At 37.5% G+C, this 25456-nt stretch overlaps 1 protein-coding gene across 1 annotated transcript in view; it reads right to left on the minus strand.

Moving 5' to 3' along the window:
* The window catches only part of RELN (reelin), a 399660-nt gene extending 374661 nt beyond the window's left edge, over nucleotides 1-24999 (minus strand). Inside the window, exon 1 of the mRNA XM_004677158.2 lies at nucleotides 24774-24999. Within this exon, the coding sequence (XP_004677215.1) occupies nucleotides 24774-24999 (226 nt within the window). The remainder of the gene's footprint in view (nucleotides 1-24773) is intronic.
* Nucleotides 25000-25456: the final 457 nt, after the last annotated feature.

Consider the following 25456-nt stretch of genomic DNA (forward strand, 5'->3'; position numbering starts at 1 on the left):
AAAAAAAAAAAAGACACCCAGTATTTACATGTTCTGAATGACATACTGTTAATTCAACTAAGTTCTATCTTTACATAGCTATGAGACCTTTAGCAATTCAGCCAGTTTTCCTGGAACTCAATTTAACAAGCTATAAAAAGAGAAACAAATTTAATGACATACAAACTAACTCAAAATCGTATACTCCTGTGGCATTCCCTAAGAGATGCATTATATGATCCTGAACAGTTACTGAAGCCCTTCCACTAGAATTTTTTTTTTTAATGTGTAAAAATAACTTGGTATCTTTCCTCTAGAACTTAAGGTTATTTCCTCACCCGCAGAACAAATGTGACTTTTGTATTCTTTGTGATTCTCCATCATCCAAATTAATCATACTCAATGATTATGTATATGTTCAACTTAAGATGTCAAAATTTTCTTTAATTCCATAAAGTTCTCTACCATCATCCCTTTGAACGTTGCATCTGCTGCACCTGAGCCTGGCACAGATAGCAGGGTGGTATTAGTGCTGCATTGTTGACTATTTTGACTGACTAGTGTACTTGCAGTCTTTCACTACATGAACAGTAGGTCTTAGCTTCCTTTTTGTCTCAGGACACCATTTTTCTCACTCAAGAACCAGGACAAGTAGTCTGTTGTCCATGTTACACACCAAGTCTGGTGAACAGAGAGCTTTTGGTACTCAAAGAGGACTAAGAAAATCCTGCCTTAGCTTTGAACTTTACACTGGATGGCCAGGCCCATCTTTCTTTCACCTAGAGAGACCTATTCCTAATTTAGACATTAAAAATCCCTGCTCCTGTGCCAGACATTAGATCAAAATACTCCTGGGAGTGGGGGGTGGGATCGCTGCAGCATTATTTTTTACTATGTCTTTAGGCCCTTTCTTGCTTTTGATACCAGAAGATAGTCCCCGGTTTTCTTTTGAGTCCAATTATGTATGCTTTCATGAATACACTGTATATTTTCATCTAACATTCAGTGTGTCTGAAATGGCAGCAGGAACTCCCCTATTAGGCCACTTTTTACCTATTGCTAGATCTACACCCCATAGACAGTGAAGTGCTTCATCCCGGATGGTCCCTTCACCATGTTCAAGTTTTCAGCTGTAGTGTCAGTTTTAGTTACTTTGTGCTGTTAGACATCGGAATCATACTCATATCTAGAAAAAGTACTAATAGAAATTAATAGATTCTCTCAAAGATATGAGACCTTGGTAAAACTGACTTTGATGGTGAAAGTGTTCTGTAAGGAAAACAAAGTAACTATTGCTAAACTAATCTCCACAGGAGAGAAAGAATCAGGATAAGGTCAAATAATTTAATAAGCATGACAAAAATTGTGAGTTTTAATCAGCACAACATAAAAGCTTATCTTTACAAAAAGGGGAGTAGTAAAAAATAATCTTATAAGAAAATGTCTCCTTTGGGTGAGTTTTCAAAACTTTTTAATTAGAAAAAAATCAACTGATCTACTATACTTTCAGATAGGTTGATTAACAAGGAAAAGATATAAAAATGTGTTAGACTGAAAAACTGTGTATCTTCTCCCAAAAGGGGTTACTAGCAAGGATTTAAGAAGGCTTAGAACTTTCAACATAGAGTTGAAAAAGAGGTAGATGTTAAAGATGAAGCCATGTAGATGGCAAGTACTGTCATCTTGGACTAAAATAAAGAAGAATGGAGTGACTGGAGTGTTAAAAAAGAACTGTCCTGGCAACTTTACAACTTAAGCTTATTACAGGTAAAAAGAACATGAAAAGAAAAAATGGTGAAGATGACTGAATAGATGTTTCTGGTGTCTTGGGATTCTCTAAGTCAGAGAGAAAATTAACACTTCCTATTTGGAATCATAAACATAAGCACAGGTAACAGACGACTAAGAATTTTGCCAGAAAGCAGGAAAGAAGAGTGGCAGAAGATAGAAAAGGATAAATGATGTGTGCTGCAGAGGTTTAATTACAGGGCACTGGGCTGTTTGCCTTGGCTTCATCAGTCTGTTTTCATTGGAAATATCTCTGGAATTCAGTTCCCTCGAGTTAAAGAGAAAAATGAACACTACATAGAAATCTGTCTCAAATGAAATGATTTTTTTCTAACTTTCCTCAGCACTCCAGAAGAAAATTAATATATGGGGTAAAATAATTCTTTTGATACATAATTAGTTGAAAGAAAATGAGTAGAGTTGCAATAATTATCTCAGGGATTGAAACTAGAAGAATGAGTCCCCTGGTTTTTAACTAACAAAGAGTTATCTAATTCTAAGAGGGTTGACTCAAGCAGAATAACCATCCTTTATGTGTGTAACACAACATTAAACACTGATACATGTCTAATTTAACCTTTATAGGAATCTTGTAATACAAGGATAGTGGAGACTAACTGATCTCTTTTGTCTTTTTGTGAATCAAGATGCATGCACACATGTGCGCACACACACATACTTACACAGAGTCAACAACAAGGCCTTGGTGCAAAGCTTGTTCATCTCTCTCTTATTCTAGGTCATCTGTCCCTATCTCTCCTGAATGCCTCTGCATTATCTTTATAGATACTTGAGTATTTTTCATATGGGACTTTTTAGATTTCAGAGTCATTCCTGAATGGTTGTCTAAATAATACATGTCTGTGTTATGGAGGGGAATTTGCAGAAAATCCACATGAAGGCAAAATATGTACCTCAATGTAGACTTAAGAAGGAATTAATAGCAGCCTGAAACATAATAAAGCATAGTTCAGTGAGCATTCAAAACTCTAGACTAGCACACACTGGTCAGTTGTAGGTGCAGTCTTAGACTCTTTAGATTCCCTCTTAGATCCTTCAGATCCCCCCCCCCCCAGAGCTTCCCTCCTATATTTGGTTCTCTTCAACTATCCATCCTGATAAAGTATATTACAGAACAAACAAAAGCTCCGAGGTTCCAGACATTTTTTATTCCAAACTCCTAAATTTATCAGCCCTAGAGGTGAGACCAGGGCAAGGAATTGAAACCATTTATGCTCAGGGCAGAGCAGTAACTACCCTACCATGTTCACAGGAGGAAAACTAAATCAAGATAATGCATTTGGAGCACTCAAGAGTGCCCACAAGGATTAAGTCCTCAACAAACATTCCCCTTCCCTGAGAATAAGTCACCTGTAAGTTTATAAAGTGCTCTGTTTCTCATAACAAGACCCAGTGCCAGCCATTGTTGCTAAAACTAAAATTTTATGTAGATTTGATACACTGTTTGCACTATTTCAAGGAAATATAAGAACCTGAGATTCCTGAAATAAGAGTTAGGTTCTGATATGGGACTGAATTCCTGCAAAGCTTAAGAAAACCCATGTGGCCTAGAGAATGTCTCTGGTTCGCTGTGATTGAAGCAGCCTCATATGTGGTCTGCTAATAGTCACCAAGCAATTTCCTTCCTGCCAGAGAGCACCGAGTAGAAAATTCTCTGCTTTGTGAGGGTCTTGATGTGTTTCTCATTTCAGTGAATGTGTGTGCATGCACTCATGCTTTTTAGTCAGAGTTTATGTGTAGACAAAGGAGAGACTGCATTAGAAATAGTGCCTGTGATTAGCCATACACAACAAATCACTATGTAATGTGTGGTGGCTGTCAGAAACAATCTCACTGAAATAAGTTGCAATTTATTTGAGCTTATTCATTGCCAAACTAAAAACTGAAATAAAATCAGTAATATTAATTTATTTTCAGAAGTGACCAGAGCCCTAAAGGCCATCTAACTCAAGAAAGGGATGGCTTTAGCTAGTTACCTCTCCATTCTACAGATGAGAAAACTGCTCAAAGTCACACAAATCTCCAAACACACAGCCAGCACACGTTTGCTGTGATTCAAATATAGAAGCAAGCTCCTATGTGCTTATTGTGGCTCCTGCCTGGAAAGTTCTTCCGTCAGAGAGCTACAGAGCTCACCTCTTATCTCTTTGGCATCTTTATTCAAAAGTCTCTTTCTCAGGGAGTTGGGGGGTCTTGCTCCCCACCATTCACCTTCTGAGATTCCTTGTCCCCATTCTTGTTTTCCTCCTTAGCTTTATTTTGCATCTTACATACTATGTTTTATGCATATTTATCTTAATATTTTCTGACTTTCCCCTCTTGACTATAACCTCTCTAAGGGTAGAAAGTTTGCAGCATATTTGATGAGTGAATGACTAAATTAGAGAATAAACAAGAGAATCCTCTGGAAGTAAAACTGATACCTAATGCAGGATTTCATGACTAAGAAAAAACTAAAATTTATATTAAGTATGCCTACATACCTTTTTTTATGGAAGTGCATATACATGCCTATGTATGTGTATGTGTGTTTGCTGTGAAGATGCCTATGAAGTTACATTGTGGTCTGGTCTTTGGATTCCTACTTTGCATATAGTAAAAAAGGATGTAGCAATGTTTCCCACAGATTATAGATGGCAGGGCCAATGTAGCTAATAAAGAATACCACTCAAAGGTGTTTTTCCCATATTCACCTAATTTACTCTTTAGGAAACACTAACAAGCTTGGGCAAGTTTTTATGAATATCTGGTGTTTTGGGAAGTGAATATACATAAACGGAATATGTACATTCTTAGGGCAGATGAATTTCTTTAAAAACAAATGGGGACTATGTGTTTGGTCAGCAAAGTGCTAATGAACAGAGAATTTAAAATATTGCTTATATAAGAAATACAAAAATAGAAGCCATGCCTGTTACAGACTCCTGTGGCCTTGGCTAACTAAGATAAACAGATGACAGTTTTGAAGGAAGACAGAATTAAGAAGATACTCTACAACTCTTCCAGGTACTGATAAACCAATATTTTTCCCAAACTGTATTTTTTAGTAAACTTTAAATATTAAAAAATTCAAAACTTTAAAGTGTATAGCTTGCAGTAGCTGAGAAATATTTTTTTTTAGTTTTTCTTTACTTATGGAGCAAATCTACTAAGACTTATAAATCACAAACAGATGAATTAAAGTCCTTCCCCCACCTCACTTTCAATCATTTATATTCTTGTGACCAAAAGTAAGCAATAAAATGGGAAATACCCAAAAAATAAGCAAACTAGCAAATTGAGTAATGTGTCACCAGGTGCTGGGTAATTTGCTCATACATAATGGCAAATGGTACAGTATTATAAACTGAAAAGCAAAGTAAATACAATTATGTTTGCTGACTTAGTTTCTGTGTTTTCTGCTTTGTTTTGTTTTGCTTTGTTTGGAGACAAATATATTTAAAGTAATTCAGAATTGTGAATTCAAGCTCTGGAAATCATCTGTACTGGTTGGAATTTTGCTGCACCATTTAGTAATTCTTTAGTAATTCTATGACTAGAAAAATCACTTAATTCTTGTCATGCCTCAGTCTCTCCATGTGAAAACTAGTCATGAAAATAACATTTCAAAGAGTAACTATAAATTAAATGAGATAATGCATATAAAGTCACCAACAAAGTACCTGTAAGAAGCATGGTGTATATATTAGTGACTTTTAAATAATGATTACATTTAAATTGAGTCTCCCAAACACCTTTGAAAGTGGTCTTCTTTCACTCTCCTCAACACCACAAAATAAAAATGAGTTATTATTTTACCACTTTGAGGGGAGGTATCTCCCCAAACGTCTTTGTTCTGTATTCTCTCCTCCCTCCCTCCCTTCCTTACTCCTTACCTCACTGTAGGGTAAATGAAGCTGCTCAGGCTCTTACGCCATTGGCCTTCTGTGACTGTCAACTGAGGCCTCAATCTTGTTAAAGTAGAGTGTGGGTGTGGGGCAGGTATGCTGACTAAGGACACCTGAGCATGAGTGTGTGCGCATGTGCAAGTGAGCACACCTGAGCCTGGAGGCCCCGGGATGTCAGGGCAGCATTACTCTGAGTGCACCAAAGTGGAGCAGCTGTGAGAGGACCAGCAACTGCTATGAGAGAAAGATCACAAGAGAAAGCCTGGAGCAGAGTATATAGAGATTTGAAGGAGGCTCAAGTTGCTGTCCCCCTGCTGGCTTGTTTCCCCTGCTGACCATTCAATCCTGTGAAAATGAAGCCAAGGGTTCCAAAATTCTTCATATTGCTAGAACCAACAGTAAACCTACCTGGCTTGGTTGCAAAACACTGAGCAATCTCCTATTCCTTTTTCATTCCTGAGTCACTTTATTTTATTTAATTTCTAATACCTCTACCTCCCTACAGTTGGGTCTAGAAAGCAAAATACAACACCTGTAACAAAACATGCTTCTCTACATCCTTTACTGTATTCTCATTTTCTTCCCACTCATCACTGTACTTCATATAAACTACTAAACTACATAACTGGCCTTAGTCCATGAACTCCACACACACCCCTTTACAAGTTGCTGGACTCATCCCTTTCTCCTACCCAGCTGCCATTACCATCTTTCCCTATGTCACGTCTGCTCCTTGCCTGTTTTCCCAACCACCATCACATATGATGTGTCCCCACCAACAGCTCTGCACCACAAACAGGTGATCTGTTCTGTTACAGAATCACTGCCATTAGGAACTCACCAGAAAAGAGATCTGGCAAACACAGAATATTCAGGCTCAAAGAGTCAGAAACACTAGAACCAGGAGGCGAGAAGTCAGCCAGGATGGAAATAAGACAATCTGAAGAGACAGGGGAGTCACACTGAGCTGGCCTACAGGTGTCCTCTCCTATTTCCAACTCCCATTTTACTTTTCCTCTGGCCTTTCCCTCTCTGCTCCTTCTCTTTGTTGTCTTTGTTTCATACTTTCTTCCCACCCCAGCCTTTTCTCCATAACCAGTCATAATCAAAACAGACCTTGGAACTAGGAAATAATATGATTGCCCTGCATTCTGTACCACTGTAGAGATTATAAAATATTTCCACATAATGATGAGCCAGACTCTAAGATAAGTAAAACCAATATTTTAACCCCCAGTATATATAGAGATAAATAAAAGTTCAAAGAAGATTGATTCGCAGTTTTTCCAGGAGTTTTCAGAGATAATCTCTTTTTAAAGCCAAATAACCTTGTGAACACAAGCACGCTTCAAGATACTGGCTATCCATAGGCAGGGCATGTGGTTTGTGGACAGGAGTAGCATTGGTTTGGGAATAAAGTTTTGGTATCTATTGTTTTCATTTCTTTTAAAAATCTGAGTAAATGTGGCAAATATTAATATTTGTTACAGCTGGGTGGCAGTGCATAAATGCTAAATCATACTTGTGTTTTCTCATAAACAGAGTATTTCATAAATACAAAGGAGCAGAAGTGACTGAGGGAGTCAGCAGGGTATATTAATATCAATAGTTCTCTTTTTCACATAAACAAGCAAAAATAAAATGGTCACTCAAAAGAAAGCTAATACAGTAAGTCACAGAGATAGGAGTCACACTACTCAACTATTTACAAGATCTGATACTGACTTTTAGTCCTGACAACTGTGATAAATTTCTTTATCTTGCTACTCAAAAGAGAAGCAAATGAGATTGGGGTAAATCTTTTCTTTTGTGATTATATCAATATAAAACATGTAAGCAATTAATCTTCTAAACAGTGGTATGGAAATAACTAGACAAGATAAATTACACCCAATTAGCTGACCAAGCTGTGTCTTGTAGACCAAGGTTTGAAGTCAGGAGATCTCAAGGGGTCACCTGGTTAGTGCCAACCACTACCACCTGGTATTTCACATACCCAAATGTCTTAGGGTAAAATCTACTGTCACTTCTGTGACTCCACTAAACAAATTATTGACACCTAAACTTTGGCCTGCAGAAACTATCAGAAATTTCCAATTTGATCCCCTTTGATGATCCAAAAAAAAGAAAGTGAAAAATCATAGACAGAGGCATTTAACTTCTGACATTCCACTCATCATTATAGAAAGGTATGAGTTCACAGCCCCTAAGGTACTTTCAAATTTAATTATCTGTAAAATGGGGCTGATGGAAGAGGGGTGTTGAGCAGGACTACTCAAACACAGGCCACAGCCAGGAACCTGTGGACAGCTCCACCAGTCACAGGTGATGAGAGTATCATCGGTAAGACACCACTCTCTCAACTTCTGTTTTGTCATCTCTAAAATAAGGAAAATAATGCTATGTCACAGATTGTGAAGAAAAAATTACTTTTATGAGCTAAACTGAAACTGCAAAGCTCTCTCTAAAGCTTTGCATGCATATACCCATGTACATATGTTATTAAAAACACATTGTCATGCAAATGTAGTATACATTTTAAACTCATGTTTCTTGTGACATTTACTTTTCAATCAAAACAATAGGGATCTTTTTAAGTGGTGCTTATAGATATATTTACAGTCTACTAAACACAAAGTACATTAAGTAAATGTAAAATATGAACATAACACAAGAAAATAACACAGATTTAAAATTAATGAAGTGCTTTTAGCCAGAAAAATAGAATGGTTACTTGGAACACTTTCATCAACAAACTTGGTAGAAAATACATCACAGTCTTTTAGAATGAAACTGAATGTTATATTAAATAAATAAAGCTGACTATTAAATGCTATGCTCATAAAAATATATAATTGAATAGAAAGAATATAAATAAAAACATTTTTATATATCCATAAGCACTCTCATAAATTGGTTCCATGTTTCTTGTTATCTTAGAGATGAGGGTTCTACTCTAATTAATCGATTAAAGCACAGAAAATTAATCTGGTATTTATGGCAATGATAAGGCATTTTACTTACATATTTCCCTACGCACTTGGTTGGATCAATTTAACTCCCAGACCTTCCCTCTTCTTGCTAGCTTACCAGAGCCCTTTGTTTCATATAAAGCTAGAGAATCTAAAGTATTTATATTTATTTGGAAGATTTAACATGAAGATTTAACATTTAAAACTATTTAAACATTTAACTTCATGAACTAAAGAACTTATCCATCCTAACCAGTTATCTGAGCTTGGATTACATCAAGGAAAAAAGTTTCTGTATAGCAAAAGATGCAGCAACTAAGAGAAAGGGACACCGTACTAACTAGGAGAAAATATTTGTACTCCACAAAACTGATAATGGGACTGATATCACAGATCTACAAAGAGCTTTCACAACGCAACAAAATTAAATGAACAGTCCAGTCAAAAATTGGGCAGAAGAGCTAAAAAGACACTTCCAAAGAGGAAATTCAAATAACCAACAGGCATGTGAACAAATGTTTAACATCACTTATAATCAAGGAAATGTAAGTCAAAACCACCATGAGATATCACCTCACACTAGAAAGAATGGTCCACACTGAAAAAACTAACAACAACAAATGTTGGCAAGGATGTGGAGAAAAAGGAACCCTCTTACACTGCTGGTGGGAATGCAAATTGGTCCAACATGTATGGAAAGCTGTGTGAAGGACCTTCAAATTACAAAAACGGAGCTTCCATATGACCCAGTAAATTCACTCCTAGGAATCTACTCAAAAGATACAAAGACATTAATTAAAAAAGACACCTGCCCTCCTATGTTTATCGCAGCACTCTTTACAATAGCTAAACTATGGAAACAACCTAAATGCCCCAAAACAGATGTCTGGGTCAAGATGATGTGGTACATATCACAATGGAATACTACCCAGCAATCAAAAAAAAAAGATAAAATTATGTTATTCGCAGCAATATGATGGAGCTAGAAGGGATTATGCTCAGTGAAATAAGTCAGAAGGTAAAAGGAAAATATTGGATGATTTCACTTATAAGAGGAACATAGGAAAACCATAAAATGGATCAGAAAAAAATAAGACAAAGCTAGCAGTTAAACTATAAATTGGAGACATTCTGCAGGGGAGGGAGAGGGGATGGGATCAAAAGGGGAGGAAGAGCACAGGGGAACTAAGGTGATGGTTCACTGGTGTCTTTGTGGCAGTAATTTTATGGTGACAACACCTGAGAAATCAAACATTGTACAATAATGAACAAATGATTTTTAAATATATAAATAAAAAATTAATTAATTAAATAAATCAGTTTGCTCTTTTCCTATTCCTAACATGTGAACTATTTTCTACCCAGTTTATCACATCAAAATCTTAGCTTTATATTTTTTAAATTAGAGCATTTAATTTTCACATGGAAATAGACAGTAATACAAAATATGAAAAATATCTATTCATTGTGATTGAATTCACAGTATTTATAGATGAGTATTTCAGATTGAAATGTATCAGAAGCCAGGCTTCATTACTTTCTTTATTTTCCAAATGTTAGTACTGAATGAAGACACTAAACACCTGCTTGTTTTAGATTATTTGGTAATCCTAGAGTAACTCACATATCTTTCCACTGAAGGAAATTAATATAAACAATGGCCAACACCCTAGCAAGAAAATGAGCATTTCTGTCCAGTGAGAGAGGCAGGCTTCTAAGACCTCCAGACCAACAACAAAGCCCACGATTTTACCCACCTCGCTACACAGATTCCTTTTTTTCTATTTAGGAAGCTAGTATCTGGTCTCCCTGGCTCAGACTCCCATCACTCCAGTCCACTTGACACAGCCCCACAGAACTAATTCACTTTCCATGGAAGTGAAGGGCCTCTGTGTCATCTTCTGCCTCGTTGATCACTAGCTGATTTTGGCAGTTGTTTGTTCTTCCTCAGGCAACCTTAAAACTACCTAGCCATCAGCAAACCTCAGATAGAGCAAACTTTTCTTCAGAGTCCAGGAGACTCTCCAGAGAGAAATTCCAGTGGCTTCCAAGGTACAAAACCCAGCTGATAAACCTTCAGTGGCTCCCTGCTGCGTACAAACAAAAGGAGAATGCCTCAGTTCTGAGCACAAACTCTACCACTAAGCTAAGCCTGCTTCAATTAGCCCTGTCTCTTGCCTGTTCTTTAACAATTCTTCATAATAATCCTGTATACTAAACCTTTCCTACAAATCTCTACAGCCAATACTTTATATGCCTCTTGCCTCCTCATAATATACGTTCTCTTCTTCTTCCTTTCTATCAGGATCCTAAGTTTTAAAGGAGGTTCCTGAACTATCCCTGCTTTTATGATTGACATCCACAAGAGGTATCATCAGCAAGAGAATGCATTCACGATGTCAGCAGTTGCTCTGACCCTGTGGTGTTTCATAATTGAGAATATTAAAATCCCCCAAAGAATCCTGTACAGGAGAGTGAACTATATGCTCTTCAAAGAAGCCAAGTTCCCCTGAGGCTTAAGTCGCGGCATCTGGCATTTATACTCAACCACCACAGTCAGGATCAATAATTCAATCCATATGTTATTGGTATTCAATCCATATGAAACAGGGATCTTTCAAGAGCATTTCTATTAGTGGTCAAAACATAGTAGGTAAGGGGAGAGGACTCCTTTAATAACAGAGAGTACCTTTGTGGTTCTAAGAGAGCTACTTGCCCCCCCACAAAAAGAAATATAAGCAAATGAGATTAATTCATGTAAGTTATTGAGATCAATTCATGTAAGTTATTTTAATTCACACTTTAAAATACAAATGAAATAAGGAGAATATTTAGTGATCTTACTTAGCATATATGACTTATCTAGTCTCTAAGAAGGAAGATACTCCAAGCACAAATACAATATAGCAAAACAAAGGAAACAAAAGATATATCTGTTTTCATAAATTTGTTAACATATTTTGCATAAAATTCATCAAAAATAAAAATAAAACCACACGGTAGGGAAATTTGCCTAAATTTGAAAGATGTACAAAGATATTCATCATAGTGTCTATAAAACTGAAAAACAAAATAGCAAATGGTAGTAAATTTGTAAGTATGCTTTAGTTACACATAGAATATAATGCAGCCACTAAAATTATATATTTTTAAAATGCTATCATAACGAGCATTTAACCTTAACAGAAAAAAGTTCATAAACCCTGTTATTGTTTATATAGATCTACATACAAGGAAAAAACATGCCACAACAGTATACTTAACATTGTTTTCTGTACCTCATATTGTGTTGCTCTATACATGTACTATCTCAATGAAGTTTCATAAAGAACTAGAGACAAGTCTAATCTTCCAGACATAGAAATTTTGAAGGATTGGTTGAAAGTGCAACATCAAGAAATAAATCCAGCCAGTTTCCTGAGCTTGTATGTTCTCTAACACCACAAACCCCTAAGGGTTCAGTCTCCTCTGATTTCAAAGGCTACTACATTTTAAAGTATTCAGTGTGTGAGATCAAGAAGGGGAAAACTCTTCAAAGTGTTATCTGTAAGCCCTGAGAAAATCTCACCAATAACTAGAAACATTCATGTTGATATCCACAAGTCTGGAACCTCCTATCCTTTCAATTTATAGAAAATTGAAAAGTGAAATTTAATAAAAATCCAGAATTCTCAGCTACCATTCCCTTGTACATTAATCACTATGCCAAATAGATTCCTCTTACAAGATTAAGTTTTTTGAGAATTTTTTGAGTTTCATTTTTGTATGTCTTCTACAAGGTTATTAACTCATCTGTTGAGTATATTTTGGTCTCTATTCTTCCTATTATTTATTCCCATTCAGATGAAAATTTAAATACAAACTGGCCACCCATTCATCAAAATTGCTTCAATTTTATTTATGGTGCAGCAGACTGAAGATTCTGGGAATAAGAACTTAAAGTCTATTATAGTTTCTATTAATACTTGTAGTCACTAATTGCTATGAGAACTTTTTTGGATATGCTAACATATAGTTAAAACAAAGCCAACTCAACAGACCACTATAAATAGCATTGGATAGTCTCACAAAAGTCATGAGAATTTTGTAAGTTTAGAGAGTGGGAAAGTAGAAACGTGGTTTTCAGTTTGTTTTTTTTTAAGCATCATTACCAGGAATTTAGAAGGCCAATTCAGAACTTGAACTCACAAGTCCATCTTTATAAATTACTTTCTTGATTAATTATTTTGGCATTACCATTCTTATACAGCAATTTTAAGTATAACTGAGTTAGATGGTGTTCCCAAGTGCTAGTTTGCTCACATACCAAATCAAAATGTTTATAGTGCCTGCTCCATGCTAGGCACTATTCTACATACTGGCAATAAAGTTACAACTAAAACAGACAAAATCCCTGCCTTGGTGGAGCTTAAAGGCATTATACTGGTGGTATACAGAAAGCAAACAAAGAGTAAAATACATAAATGATGACAAACAGTATCAAAAAAATAAAGCAATTCAGGGGGAGATGGAGCACTGGGAAGGAATACTGAAACAGTGTGGTCAGGGAAGTCCTCATGGGAAGGTAACATTTGAATATGTACCTGAATCAGGAAGGAGGCAGCTGGAGTTACCTGGCACAAAGCATGCTAGAAAGGGAAACAGTAAGTGCCAAGGCCCTGTGACAGGACTGATTTCCTTATGTTTGAAAACAGAAAAGAGATCCTCATGGTTTCAGTGCAAAATAATGATATTAGGTCTGATAAGTAACAAAGGAGTCAGGTGCCCTGGAGCCTTATAGACTGTGCCAAGGACTTTGTCTTTTCTCAAGAGAGATGGAAAGGAACAGAAAGGATGGACAGAATCATGATACAATTCAATTTGGGCCATCTGAATCTTAGTTGGTAAAATGTTAAACTAGATATGACAATAGAAAAACAGATTCAGAAAAAGCTGTTCCAGGAAAATTGTGGAATGAACATTGACCTGGGTATGGTATAGAAGACTGACATCGTCTTGGTTTTAAATGGATCATTTTTGCACTCTTGGATTTCTCTTGAAAGCTAGTGTTGCAGCAGGGAAGTGTCTAGGAGTCTGCCCTAATCCAGGTGAGCTGTGGCAGTGGCAACAACAGATTTCTGCTGGGTTTTGAAGGAAAACCATTAGGACTTAGGAATGGTTGGATGTGGATGTTAGCTAAAAGAACGCTTTGGGACTGAGTAACTATAAGAATTCAATGAGTATTAGCAGAGTTAAGGAGAGTCCTAAGGAGCTAGTCTGGGGGTGGTAAATCGCAGACAAGAAGCTCATTTGGGATACATTAAGTTTGAGATGCCAATAGCCATCCGGGTAATGTTGAGTATGGAGTAAGAGATGAGAGGATTTCAGGGTGTCAGGTGAGAGTAAGGAGCATGAAGATGATGCTTAAAACATTAGAACAGATGGCATCCTTGGGAAGACAGGGCAGATGAAACAGAAAAGGGTAAAGGACAAAGCCTTGAGAGCATCAACACTAAAAGAGGAAGAAATGGCAACGGCCATGTAGATAGGGAGAAACTAGGAGGGACCTTCTGAAGGTCAAATCATAAGTCATGTCAAGAAGAGAATGGACAACTGTAACAAGTGCTGCTGTGGTCCTGGTAAACTTAGGACTGAGAAAAGAAATCTGATCCTTCTAGTGAATATTGGGATGTTTAACGATAGTGATGCATGAAAGCAGAGTCATGTACTCACTCAATCACCTTTGACATTCTTTTGTAAGTTGTTAATGCACAATCCCTGAGGGGTTGGGTTAAAAATAAGCAAACATCTGCCAGAGAACCTGGACTTCATGTACAAAGACAGGCAGTCTGTTAGCACACTGTACAGCTTCTGAAGAGAAGGACATTCTCATAAAACTACAAAAGCAAACAATCACTAAAATCACTGCACCTAATGAAATATGCTATAGTTGTCCCAGAGAAGATGCTTCTTTACATGTTCTGTGTTACAAATAGCACCTGGCTATCCCAGAGGTCATTCCACCTTTTCTCCCCTTAAACATATATACTGCATTTGTGCCCATCATCAGTGGCCACTGCACCTCAACTTTTCTTTGAAGAGACATCTCCCCCACTTCAACATCACTAATGAGGTGGCCATATTCCAGGTAGAACAAGGAGACTTGCCGTGTCAGAAATTTGAATCTACAGTTCAAAGGCCCAAGAAAATCTTCTTGTGGGTTGACTTTTTAATATAAGTAAAATTAAAAATTTACAGACCATGATCACAGTGACCAAAAAAAAGTGTAAGAATTTTTTTGAAATTTGGCAACATTCCAACAACCATCCTTAAAGTCTGATTGTAAATCTTTCTCTGACAATCATTTCTAAGGAGAAACATTTCTACTTTTTCACTGGGAACATTTGTCTCTAATTAGTGGAAATCATGAAGTTTTTTTAACAGTTATTTCTACAGGATGGCAACTAACCCTGAGCCTCATCCATGATTTCAAATTCTGTTTGCGGGGCTTCTCTTGTTTTCACTGTTTAGTATAAATGCTTGGGGAACAACTGATATAAATGGGCAAGACAAACCTGCTTAGACCAACAAAAATCACTGAACAGCACAGGACAAATCCGTATTATTTGAACAGTTGTGAAGAGTTTGATAGCCAGAGCATTTACATTTTATTTCAGTGAATGCAGATAGGTGTCCCCTGGGTACTCATTAGTGATACCAATTTTGAGTTTTCAGTTTCTGTCATTTTCTATATGTGTAAAATATTTCGCAATTTCATTGGAATTACACTCTTTGTTAAAAGTCTGACATAAATCATGTATGTTTGAGAGAGGCATTTCTAAAGGTTTAAAACCCGCAGCAGGTCATATCACCATATAATTGTCTATAACTTCCTATCACACTACTGATTTCCCATTTGCCCATTACAGTTACAACTTGGAAAGCTCATCCACAATTGCTAAAGGGAAAAATGATCTGGCTTACTGATCAGAGAAAAAAAATCCATATGTAGACTTTCTCTACATTTTTATAATATCTTAATAATATCTTTTCTTATCTTTATAATATCAATTTTTATAATCTCTTTATAAAGGCTACTGCACTTTGGGTTGCAATATAGCAACTTTTTCACCTTAATGGTAAACTAGGGCCCCTGTCAGTCCCACTGAGAACCTCTGTAAAACTCTCAGCCTAAATCTACTATACTTTGTTGTCTGATTTAGTTTCTTGAGGGCTTAGTGGATTTCACTTCACCCTGATGGCAAATTTTGAGGTAAACTATAATGGTGACAAATAAGGAAAAATTTATACTGCTAATAAAAGTTTAAGGCAAGGGGAGACCCTGCATCTAAGCACTAGACACGACAGCCTGTAAGACCTCAGGTGTCACCATTCCTGCTTGCCACAAAGCCTACGGCTGACCTCCCCCACCTGGAGGATTCTAGGTACCTGGTGGTGGGGAGTGGTACAGTGACATGCTGAGGGGGCTGTGTAAATGTAACCAATGGTGACCTCAACAAAGAAAATAAATAAAAACAGAGAGAGGTTATTTTTCTTAAGATACACTGCTAGGTTCACTGCAGCACTATTTACAATAGCTAAGAAATGGAAACAATCTGCCCATATAGGTGATTAGATTAAGAAAATGTGATATACACACACGCATATATATATATATATATATATACACACACACACACACATATATATATATGTGTGTGTGTGTGTGTATATCACACACAATAGACTACTACCCAATTATTTAAAAAAATAAGTCTGCACAACATAGCAGAAATATATTCAATGGTGTCTTTTATATGGAAGATCATGTTTAGTCAAGGATCATTTAGGACTGGAAGTTCCTGGTCTTATTTGGCATGGACAGCATCTACCTGGTTTGATTTTGCAATCTTTATTTTATTTTTAATTTAAGTTTTATATATTTATGCATATAAGAACTGGGGTACAAGCCAGAGGCGGAGGGAGGGAGAGGATTTACCAGAGACAGAGTGGGAAACAAAATAGCTAGATTGACTTAAATACACTGCTGAGGGGATCAGCAGGCAGCACAGGAGAGCTCTGCTGTGCCACGTGGGTCACTCCCCTGGCCAAGGAATCTCATGACACAGTGGCTGTGGATAGCTTCATAATGCTACATTTTAACCTGCTGCATCACGAGGGAGGGCCATGCAATCTTTATATTAAATAGTAAAATTAGCTTTTACTTTTTTGTTGTTTTCTCTTTACGAAATGTCTTTTATAGTTTCCTACTGTTATCCCTTTCCTGAAATGGTCACTTCTAAAAATAAATGTATGCCCATTAAAAGTATGTACTACTGCATAAACCTTTATAATCTTGAGCAAAATATTTATCTCTCCATGACTTAGTTTCTACATCCATTCAGGGATGATAAATAGTCCCTACATCGTGAAAATGCAACAATTACATGAATCATGTGTCTATGTACATATGGCAGTAAGTAAAGCATTTAGAACAGTGTCTGACATATACCAAGTGCTACTTTAAGATTTGCTATTATTAATGGTGGTATTAATTTATTTCTAAATCATTCCTGAGTTTTCTTTATTTTCTTTTGTAGTATCCAGGTTTGATTAGGAGTGCAAATCTGCTTTTTAAAAAATATCTCACAACTAATTTTCTTTTTTTTTTTTTTTTTAAAGATTTATTTATTTGTTCATACAGAACTGGGGTACAGGCCAGAGGCTCAGGGGTGGCGAGAGGCTTCACCAGAGACAGAGCGGGGAGCAGAACAGGCAGATGGAGGAAGTACACTGCTGAGGGGAGCAGCGGGTGGGTCAGGAGAGGTCTGCCACGCCATGTGGTCACCTCCGGGGCAGGCGGGAATCGAACTCATGAGGAAGTGGCTTTAGCTTCTCAGTGCTGTGCTTTAACCCGCTGCGCCACCAGGGAGGGCCCACAACTAATTTTCTTATATTCTTCTATCACAAATATTGAAGATGTGACATGTTTTGCAGGATGAGAACACAGGAAGTTTGGCTTGAGAACAGGAAATAGGAAAAGAACTGCAACTGTGATCATAGGATATTTCAACATTCATAACTAAGGTGACCTAAACAAAAAGATTATATGTTCCTGAAGGTAAATGAGGTGCCTATTTCCTCTATCAATATGTAGTAAGCACAAAAAAATGACAATGTTGGATTTGGTCCTAGAGGCTGAGCCAGACATAACAAACAAGGTTAAGGTTGGGGCAGAGCTCACATTCACTAGCATGTCACACATCAAAGTGTTTCATGTGTCAACAGGATTTACATATGGTAACACTGCACTTTAGAGAGAGAGGACTGTCACAAAATAAAAGTTCACCAGCAAAAATAAAGAAACCAACAAAACGTTTTAGTTACTAGAAATTGGGAATCAGGCAGGTTACCTTCTCAGAGCATAACTAGAAAAGTTAACATAAAATGCATTAATTTATGGCACCTACAAAGTAACATACCTGAAGGGATATTTTGAAAATATACTGCCAGAAGTGTTTTAGGAAACATCCTAATTCTGTCAAAGTAACTAAAAACAATCTGCAGTCCGATAGAGGTACTGAAATAATTCAAGACTTGACACAAGAATTGTGCATGACCTAAAGAGAATATAAATTGAGTCATTTGTGAATTTAGAAGAAATATCTATTAATTATGATTACATTCAGCTGTAAGTAATAGGCGCCTGACTTGATATTTTATTTTTCTTAAGATCCAAGAAGTCAAGAAGAGGTACTCCAGGGCTGGTACAGTGCTCAAAGATATAAAGCCCTGAAATCCGTCTAAGCTCCTGGCCTACCACCCTCAGCCTGTAGCCATTATCCTCAAGGTAACAAGATGGTTATGTGATATCTTAGATAGCAATTATGGGTAAGGGTGGAGCAAGCGGCAAAAGACTGAGTTTTTCTAAAAATCAACTTTATCAATAATCTTTCCAAAGACCCCATTCAGTGGACTTCTCTACTTCATCTCACTAAATTTCATGGCATAGACATAAACATATATGTGTCTATATAATGTTCCACTTTACCCATAACTTCTAGCCAAGATGTAGTATACCCATCTTGTTATCTTTATAGCTACATATAAATAGAAAAGGATTAGAATATTAAAGCAAAAAATAAAATGGAGAAGGAAAGGGCCTACAACACGGAGGAAAGGAAACAAAAGAGGAAAAACAATGAAAAAATTTAGGAGAAGAAAATGTAGGAAGCAGGGAAGCGGAATAGGAAAGGCAGAGAGAAAATGCTGAAGTGTAGCATCACTTGGCCATGCTATTTAAAGCATTCATACATTATTAAATAGTTTAATAGAATCTTTTAACCAATACAACTTTGTTTTCAAAATCAAATTTTTTTTTAAGAGAGCTAATTCAGTATTAAAAGATAACCTGGGTTTTCAGCAGTTACTCTGGAACCTCAGAATTCCTGTGTCTTTCTGGCATTCAAAACCTATCTAATTACTTAGTTTTGTTGTTTTGAGTGGTCAGAGGTGCCATAAACCACAAATTAACATCTACACATTTATACTGATCCTTCCATACATGCCCAAATCCAGTTGCCATAGATTTCTACAGGGACTGAGAAAAGAAAAATACATATATTGATTTAGAAAAGGGAACATGTTAGCAATAATTGGGTAACCCACAGGCTTAACATTCAACCCTTCAGAAGCTCTTCCTTCAATGAGATGGGCACAGCAGGTGACCAAGGTGAAAATGACTCTCTGAGCTGCCCAACTGACACCAAAGTGAGATCTCATCAGGAATTTCCTTAAAGTCGAGAATTTTTTTTTAATATACTGTGTTTGAATAGTCATTGTAGAATCTTCATATTTGAAAAATCCAATTTCTGAAAAAGCATTTTTAATAGTTCTTGGCTTAAGTTTGATGAGACTGAAATTAGAGAGTTTGGCTGTTCCATAAATAACTAAAATCAGTGGGGGAAGAGAAATGCATCAACCACTCAAATGTGTCCTGAAGCCAAAATATTTTAATAAGTTAATTTCCCTTTACATATGTGGGTTATGTCACTACTCAGCTATCTACTAAGCCACTTCTCCTTGTTCATAGTGAACTTGCCCATTCCAAACAAAAGTACTCTACCTTCCTTCTTTTTCTATGAAGTTTAAGGCCATCCATTTTCCCTACATGATACACCAAATTTTGTTCTTATGTGAAACTATATATATAAGAATTTTTTTTTCTTACATCATTGTAGTCCCCACAGTTCTCCCACCACCTTGTCTCCCATGAAGCATCACTATATTCCCTTGTGTTCCCTACCTCAACTCCAATGTGGTTGTTCCATTTCTTTATGTTTTGCAAGTGGAATGGCTATTTTAAATAAAGAGATCAGTGCATCAACAGCTATTTGTGAAGACTGAAGCATTTAAAGTAATCAAAAGGACAATTATGGCTTAATATGCCTCACAGCCTAAATAACTGATAATGTAAGGTTCCCAGATCCATAAAGTTGCAAAGAGAGACAAAATAAAGTTTTTAGATACATTCTTTTGAATAAAACGAACATGTAAAAAGAGTAAAGCCAATGCTTTTGACTTTAACATCTTGCTAAAACACCTACCACCTACTTTTAAGCAGTAATTTTTTTTTTGGTAATATGACAATTCTTTAAAATATATAATATTAAAACATTCTTAATTTACTCCTTAATATTTTGATGAAAACAAAAATAGCCTAAAATAGTTATATGAACTGGAGGGATTTATTCTAGATAAGTGATTTTTAGGAATGCAGTGTTTATTCTAAGGCCTATAAAGAATATATGCCTAATGATGTATTTTCAATTATGGTCATAAAGGCTTGATTTTTCAGTGTATAGTTGGAATTTATATGATCTAAGAAGCAATCAAGACTACAGTAAAATATGTTTGAGATAAATTGTAGAAAGTGTGGTAAAATATATGACAAGTAAAGCAAAATGCTTTAAGATATTTATAGGTATAAACAAGGAGGAAACAGCTGTAGTTCACCTGTAAATTGCATGTGAAAAATAATTTGAAAATTGAAAAATGCTGTTTTCTGGAATCTAAAGCATATAAAGAATAAAGATTCATACACCTGATCAACAAAATAGTTATTTTAGCAAAAGCAGATTATTTTAATTCAAATAATAAAACCATTCCTTTGAAAGGCATTTAATCTGGAGTATACTATCAAAATTTATGTATAAAATAAACATCATTCTGTATTAAAAGGTCATCATGTTGCATTGCCTTGAACAATGATTTTTAATAGCATCCAGTTGACTCCAAAACAAATATATGTGTAATAGTAATTTTGGCAATTGTTGTAACAAAGTGCCCTGAATATTTTATCCTTTCATCTTTTTCTACCTAACTGTTCAGGTTTAGCAGTAGGAATCGATTTTCTTGTCTACCCCACAATATGACTAAATAAGTAATAGAAAGGAAATTGAGCATGAAAGAATTACCAACAGTGATGCTATTTATAAAATACAAAAAAAAAAAAAAAATCCACATCTTAAAGCATCATGCCATATCACCAACTAAGTCCTGCTTAAGACAGAAATTTTTCTCCTCAATCAATATTTTAAAGCATGTTTCTTGATGCAACAGAACATTCTCTCCCCACTTTATGACACTGCAGTAACAGAACCCTACCCGATTTAGAATTTCAAATAAATTGCCTTGCCAAAGCTCAATTACTTTAGGCAGAGGCATTTTACCCATGCTTGGCTTTCACAAATAATGTTTTATCGGATCTCTCTTTTCTCACGGAAACTGAGTAAAGCTGACCTTATGAGTAGGTAGGTCCTTATTGACATGATTTTACAGGTTTCCAAAATTCTTCCTATGCCAAAATATATTATTTGCTTGCTCAGTAATGTCAACATTTCTTTAAACTAACTGGAGAAAACATCCATCCACAGCTGTAACTAATATTTGGAAGGATTTAATATTGGCACTATAAATTGGAAGAGAGAAGTAGGTTATAAACAAAAAGCATTTATAAAAACCCAAGGGTTTGGGTTGAAGAAGAGGGAGTATCACAAGAAAGAAAGATGCACACATTAACTCAACATGTCCATGTTTCCCAGTTTTGCTCTGGCCTTAGGAGGAGCAGCAGATTGCCAGGCATGGCTGAGAAAGAGAAATGTCTACCTGATGAGAAGATCTAATTTCCTGTTTCCTTTTCCCCATCATTTGCAACTTTCTACAACTCAGGGTTTTGGGCCTGGAAACCATGTTGTGGATCCTATCTTCAGATTTGTGCAAAAGGGGAAATTCCAGAAAAAAATGTTCTGACCCTGAGACCTCCTTTTGCTGAGTCTCTCTCTACAGTGTACTCATACAGAGATGCCATAGTTCACTGTGACCAGCATGGCATCTCAAGAGTCACAGACAGAATTCTAGAAGATAAAGGAAGATGGCAAGAGAGATACCAAGTAAGATCCTTTTATTAGGAAATGAGAACTACTAGACTTAACTATGCACTGTTTACAGAGTTGTCAAAACTGCCAATAAATGGATATGTTGTTTAATACTGGCAATTTGTAAACTGTTTAACATTCACATGCTGCAAGTTATATTATCCTTTTGTTTTCTTTTAAGTATTTTCAACAGAAATATTTAAATAATTTTGAAACACTTTATGACATTTGCTACTCCATTTCTCATTTCAAGTTCTGTCATACAGTGAAAATCTCAATGAGCAACTGCTGCAGTCTGAGCAACAGCTACATTGGGAGTTAGGTGTGTCTATACTACCGCTGTGTCTCAATCATTCTTTTAGATTAAAAAGTCACAACTATCAGTTATACCCTAACATTCTCCTTAACAGTGCATTCAGTGTGAACCATAGATAACATGAATGAGATTTTTGCTGACATAAATGCTACATTTTAATTATTCAGAGGATTAGAAATAAAGTTTGAAACTAGTATTTTACACACTTCTTAGCTTAAGAGATTTTTTGTAAAGGACCTTCAATTTTGGTCTCATTAAGTGAGCCAACCACAGAAGTATATTAGGTTAAGTTCTCCTTGTCAGCAGGTTCAATTCCTAAAGATGCTATATAATTAAAACTTTAGCATCAGTTTTCAAAAGTCTAAAGGGAAAGGAGACATATAAAAGCTTCATCTCCTTTTTAAACATTTCTTTACCTGTAGAACATTTTATGTCAGGAAATTCTTGCTGAAAATCTATGGGCAGCTTCAAAATTTATATATTTGCTGTAACAAATAACAGAAATTTAAAACCTGATATAAGCTATTATCAAAACATATAAATATTTGATTTTTTTGAACTTAAATAAAATTTCTCTGCCTTTTCTAGAGCAGAAAAGCAGCAGAAATTGAGACTTTCCCCCCCAATGTCCAACTTGAAGTATTACACTTTATTCTCACACTATCATCTATTCCTTTTCAGACTTGGGGTTCTGGTTATGGTCAGTCTCCGCCTTAATTTTCCATCTGTATAGCAAAAGCAAAGGCCATGTTATATTTTGCTATTTTTAACTTTTCTGTAGGGCACCTTACAAATGGTGTAAAAAATAGAAAAAAATAAAGCATGGAATCATCACATGGCACTCCATTACAACCTGACAATCATCTCTTTTAGCCAACCTTGGCTCACTTACCTACCACTCTCACTTAGAGCTAATAATGTGCAATCACCTTTACTAAGTAAGGGTCACATGGAGTGACAGGCTTCATCAATCAGCCTTTGGGCTAGGTCCAGGTTGCCATCGTATTAGCTGGTTCTTCCACCTAAAGATTCTCATGACCACAGAAAAACACCAAACTGTTCTGGAGAAGAGAATGTGGCAAGTGCTTTTACTGAAGAAGGTACTGGTAGTAGAAAAGTCTATAAAATTCCATCAAATTAGACTCTTGCTTTACAGTCAAGGCAGCCACCATGCCACAAGTAAGTTGTAAAAAGGCTATTTTTAAAAAACCTCTAGGAAGCATTCACTTAGGCTAAACATTTCAGAGCATATAAAAAGGGATTTTTAAAAGATTCTTAAAATTTTTTATGTGCACATTTTATCTAAAATGCCAGCTGCTCCGTGGATTATCTTCTGCTATGTCAGTAACTGTTAGCCTACAAGAAATTGAAACTATAAAATGAGATTATTAGAGAATAGTTTCTATTTAGCTGGCTATAACACTTTTGCTTTGAAATTCTAATCAAATAGTGCCTGTCGGGGCTTAAAAGTTCCACAGAAGTGAAACAGTCCGATTTCCAGGTGGAAATACAGAAAATAGACAATTTATTAATTTATTTTTCCACATGCTCAATATACTGGCTTAAATTACTATAAAATACGTGCACTGCAGAAAAATCCTATTTCTTGGAGCAAAATTTTACTTCTTGACAAACTCCATCATGCTTCCTTGTAGGAAGGTACTTTTCTATCCTTACACTATAAGGGAAATTAAAGCGGGGCAGATAAAAGACAAAGTCATCCATAAACATCACAAAAATACAAACACCGTGTTAAAAGTAAAAGAGGAATCAGAAAAGGCGTCAATTACTGACATTTTGAAAAAGACTAGTGCGGGAACAGCCACCACCTTTCAGGAGGGCGGCTGTCGCGGGAGGAGGAGAGGGACCCCCGGCTGGCGAGCAGCAGGAACTTTGCAGCGGGCGGGCTGGCTGGCGCGCGGGCCGGGGCGCGACAATCTGTCACCTGCCTGGGGGCCAAGCCCAGTGCCAGCCCCACCGCCGCCCTTGAGGAGAACCGGCAGGCTCCACAAAGGTGTGTCCTCCGCGACCGGGGGCTAAGGAAACAAGACGCGCGGATTCACTCAGCGTGTCAGCTGCGAGGACAAGGAGTGAGGGTGAAAGACGCAACCCCCAAGAATTCTCAGGCGTTTCTCACAGGAACCAGCCCAAGACCAGAAGACGCGAAAGGGGAGTGTGTGGTGGTGGTAGAGGGGAGGTGGTGGTGGTGAAAGAATCCCAACTCGCGACGCGATTCTCCACTAACTTTGTTCTCTCTCCCTCCACAGAGCTCAGCGCTGAGGTAAGGCTTGTCATGGTTTTGTTGAAATGGCCCCTTGGAACAAGGAAAGGGATAAAAAGCTGCGCTTGCGGGCGCAGGGGCCGCGCCGCGAGCGCGGAGATCTGTGGTACCTACCATGGTATTCTTGTCCCGGCACGTAGTAGGTTGGGCTGCCCGCAATGTGCAGGGAAATGAGCACTTCGCCCTGCTCCCCATCCCCTTCCAGCTCCCCGTGGTGGGTGCAAAGGAAAAAGAAGGGCGAAAAGCGGGGGTAATAGCCCACCGCCGCGCGCGCCCTCAGCGTCGCCCCCAGCAACAGCGCCAGGAGGAAAGTCCGCGGGGCCCAGCAACTGCGCTCCATGCCGCCGCCGCCGCCGCCGCGCACCCCGCGCGCCGCTCGCTCATTCAGTTTTGGAGACGCCGGGACGGAGAAGCCGCGCGGAGGGAAGGCGAGAAGGCGGTGGGCGGGAGCAGAGCGGGCTCGGGAGCAGAGCCCTGCCGGGAAGTTCCGCGGGAGCCGGCGGCTCCCAAAGTTTCTTTGGGCCGCGGGAGCGCGGGGCCGGGGCTGTGGGCGCCGAGAGCGCGTCGTCAGCCGAGTCGGTGCGCCGCCGCCGCCGCCTCTGCGCACGCCCCTCGGCCAGGCCTGGGAAAGCGCCCGCCCCGCTCCACACCTTCTTAAAGCCCCGGGCGCCGAGTCCCCCCCGCCGCCGCCACACGTGTCGCAATGGATATGTTGTTTAATACTGGCAATTTGTAAACTGTTTAACATTCACATGCTGCAAGTTATATTATCCTTTTGTTTTCTTTTAAGTATTTTC

The sequence above is a fragment of the Condylura cristata genome, unplaced genomic scaffold (genome assembly GCF_000260355.1).
Source record: "Condylura cristata isolate star-nosed mole 26May11 unplaced genomic scaffold, ConCri1.0 scaffold00005, whole genome shotgun sequence".
NCBI classification, from domain to species: Eukaryota; Metazoa; Chordata; class Mammalia; order Eulipotyphla; family Talpidae; genus Condylura; species Condylura cristata.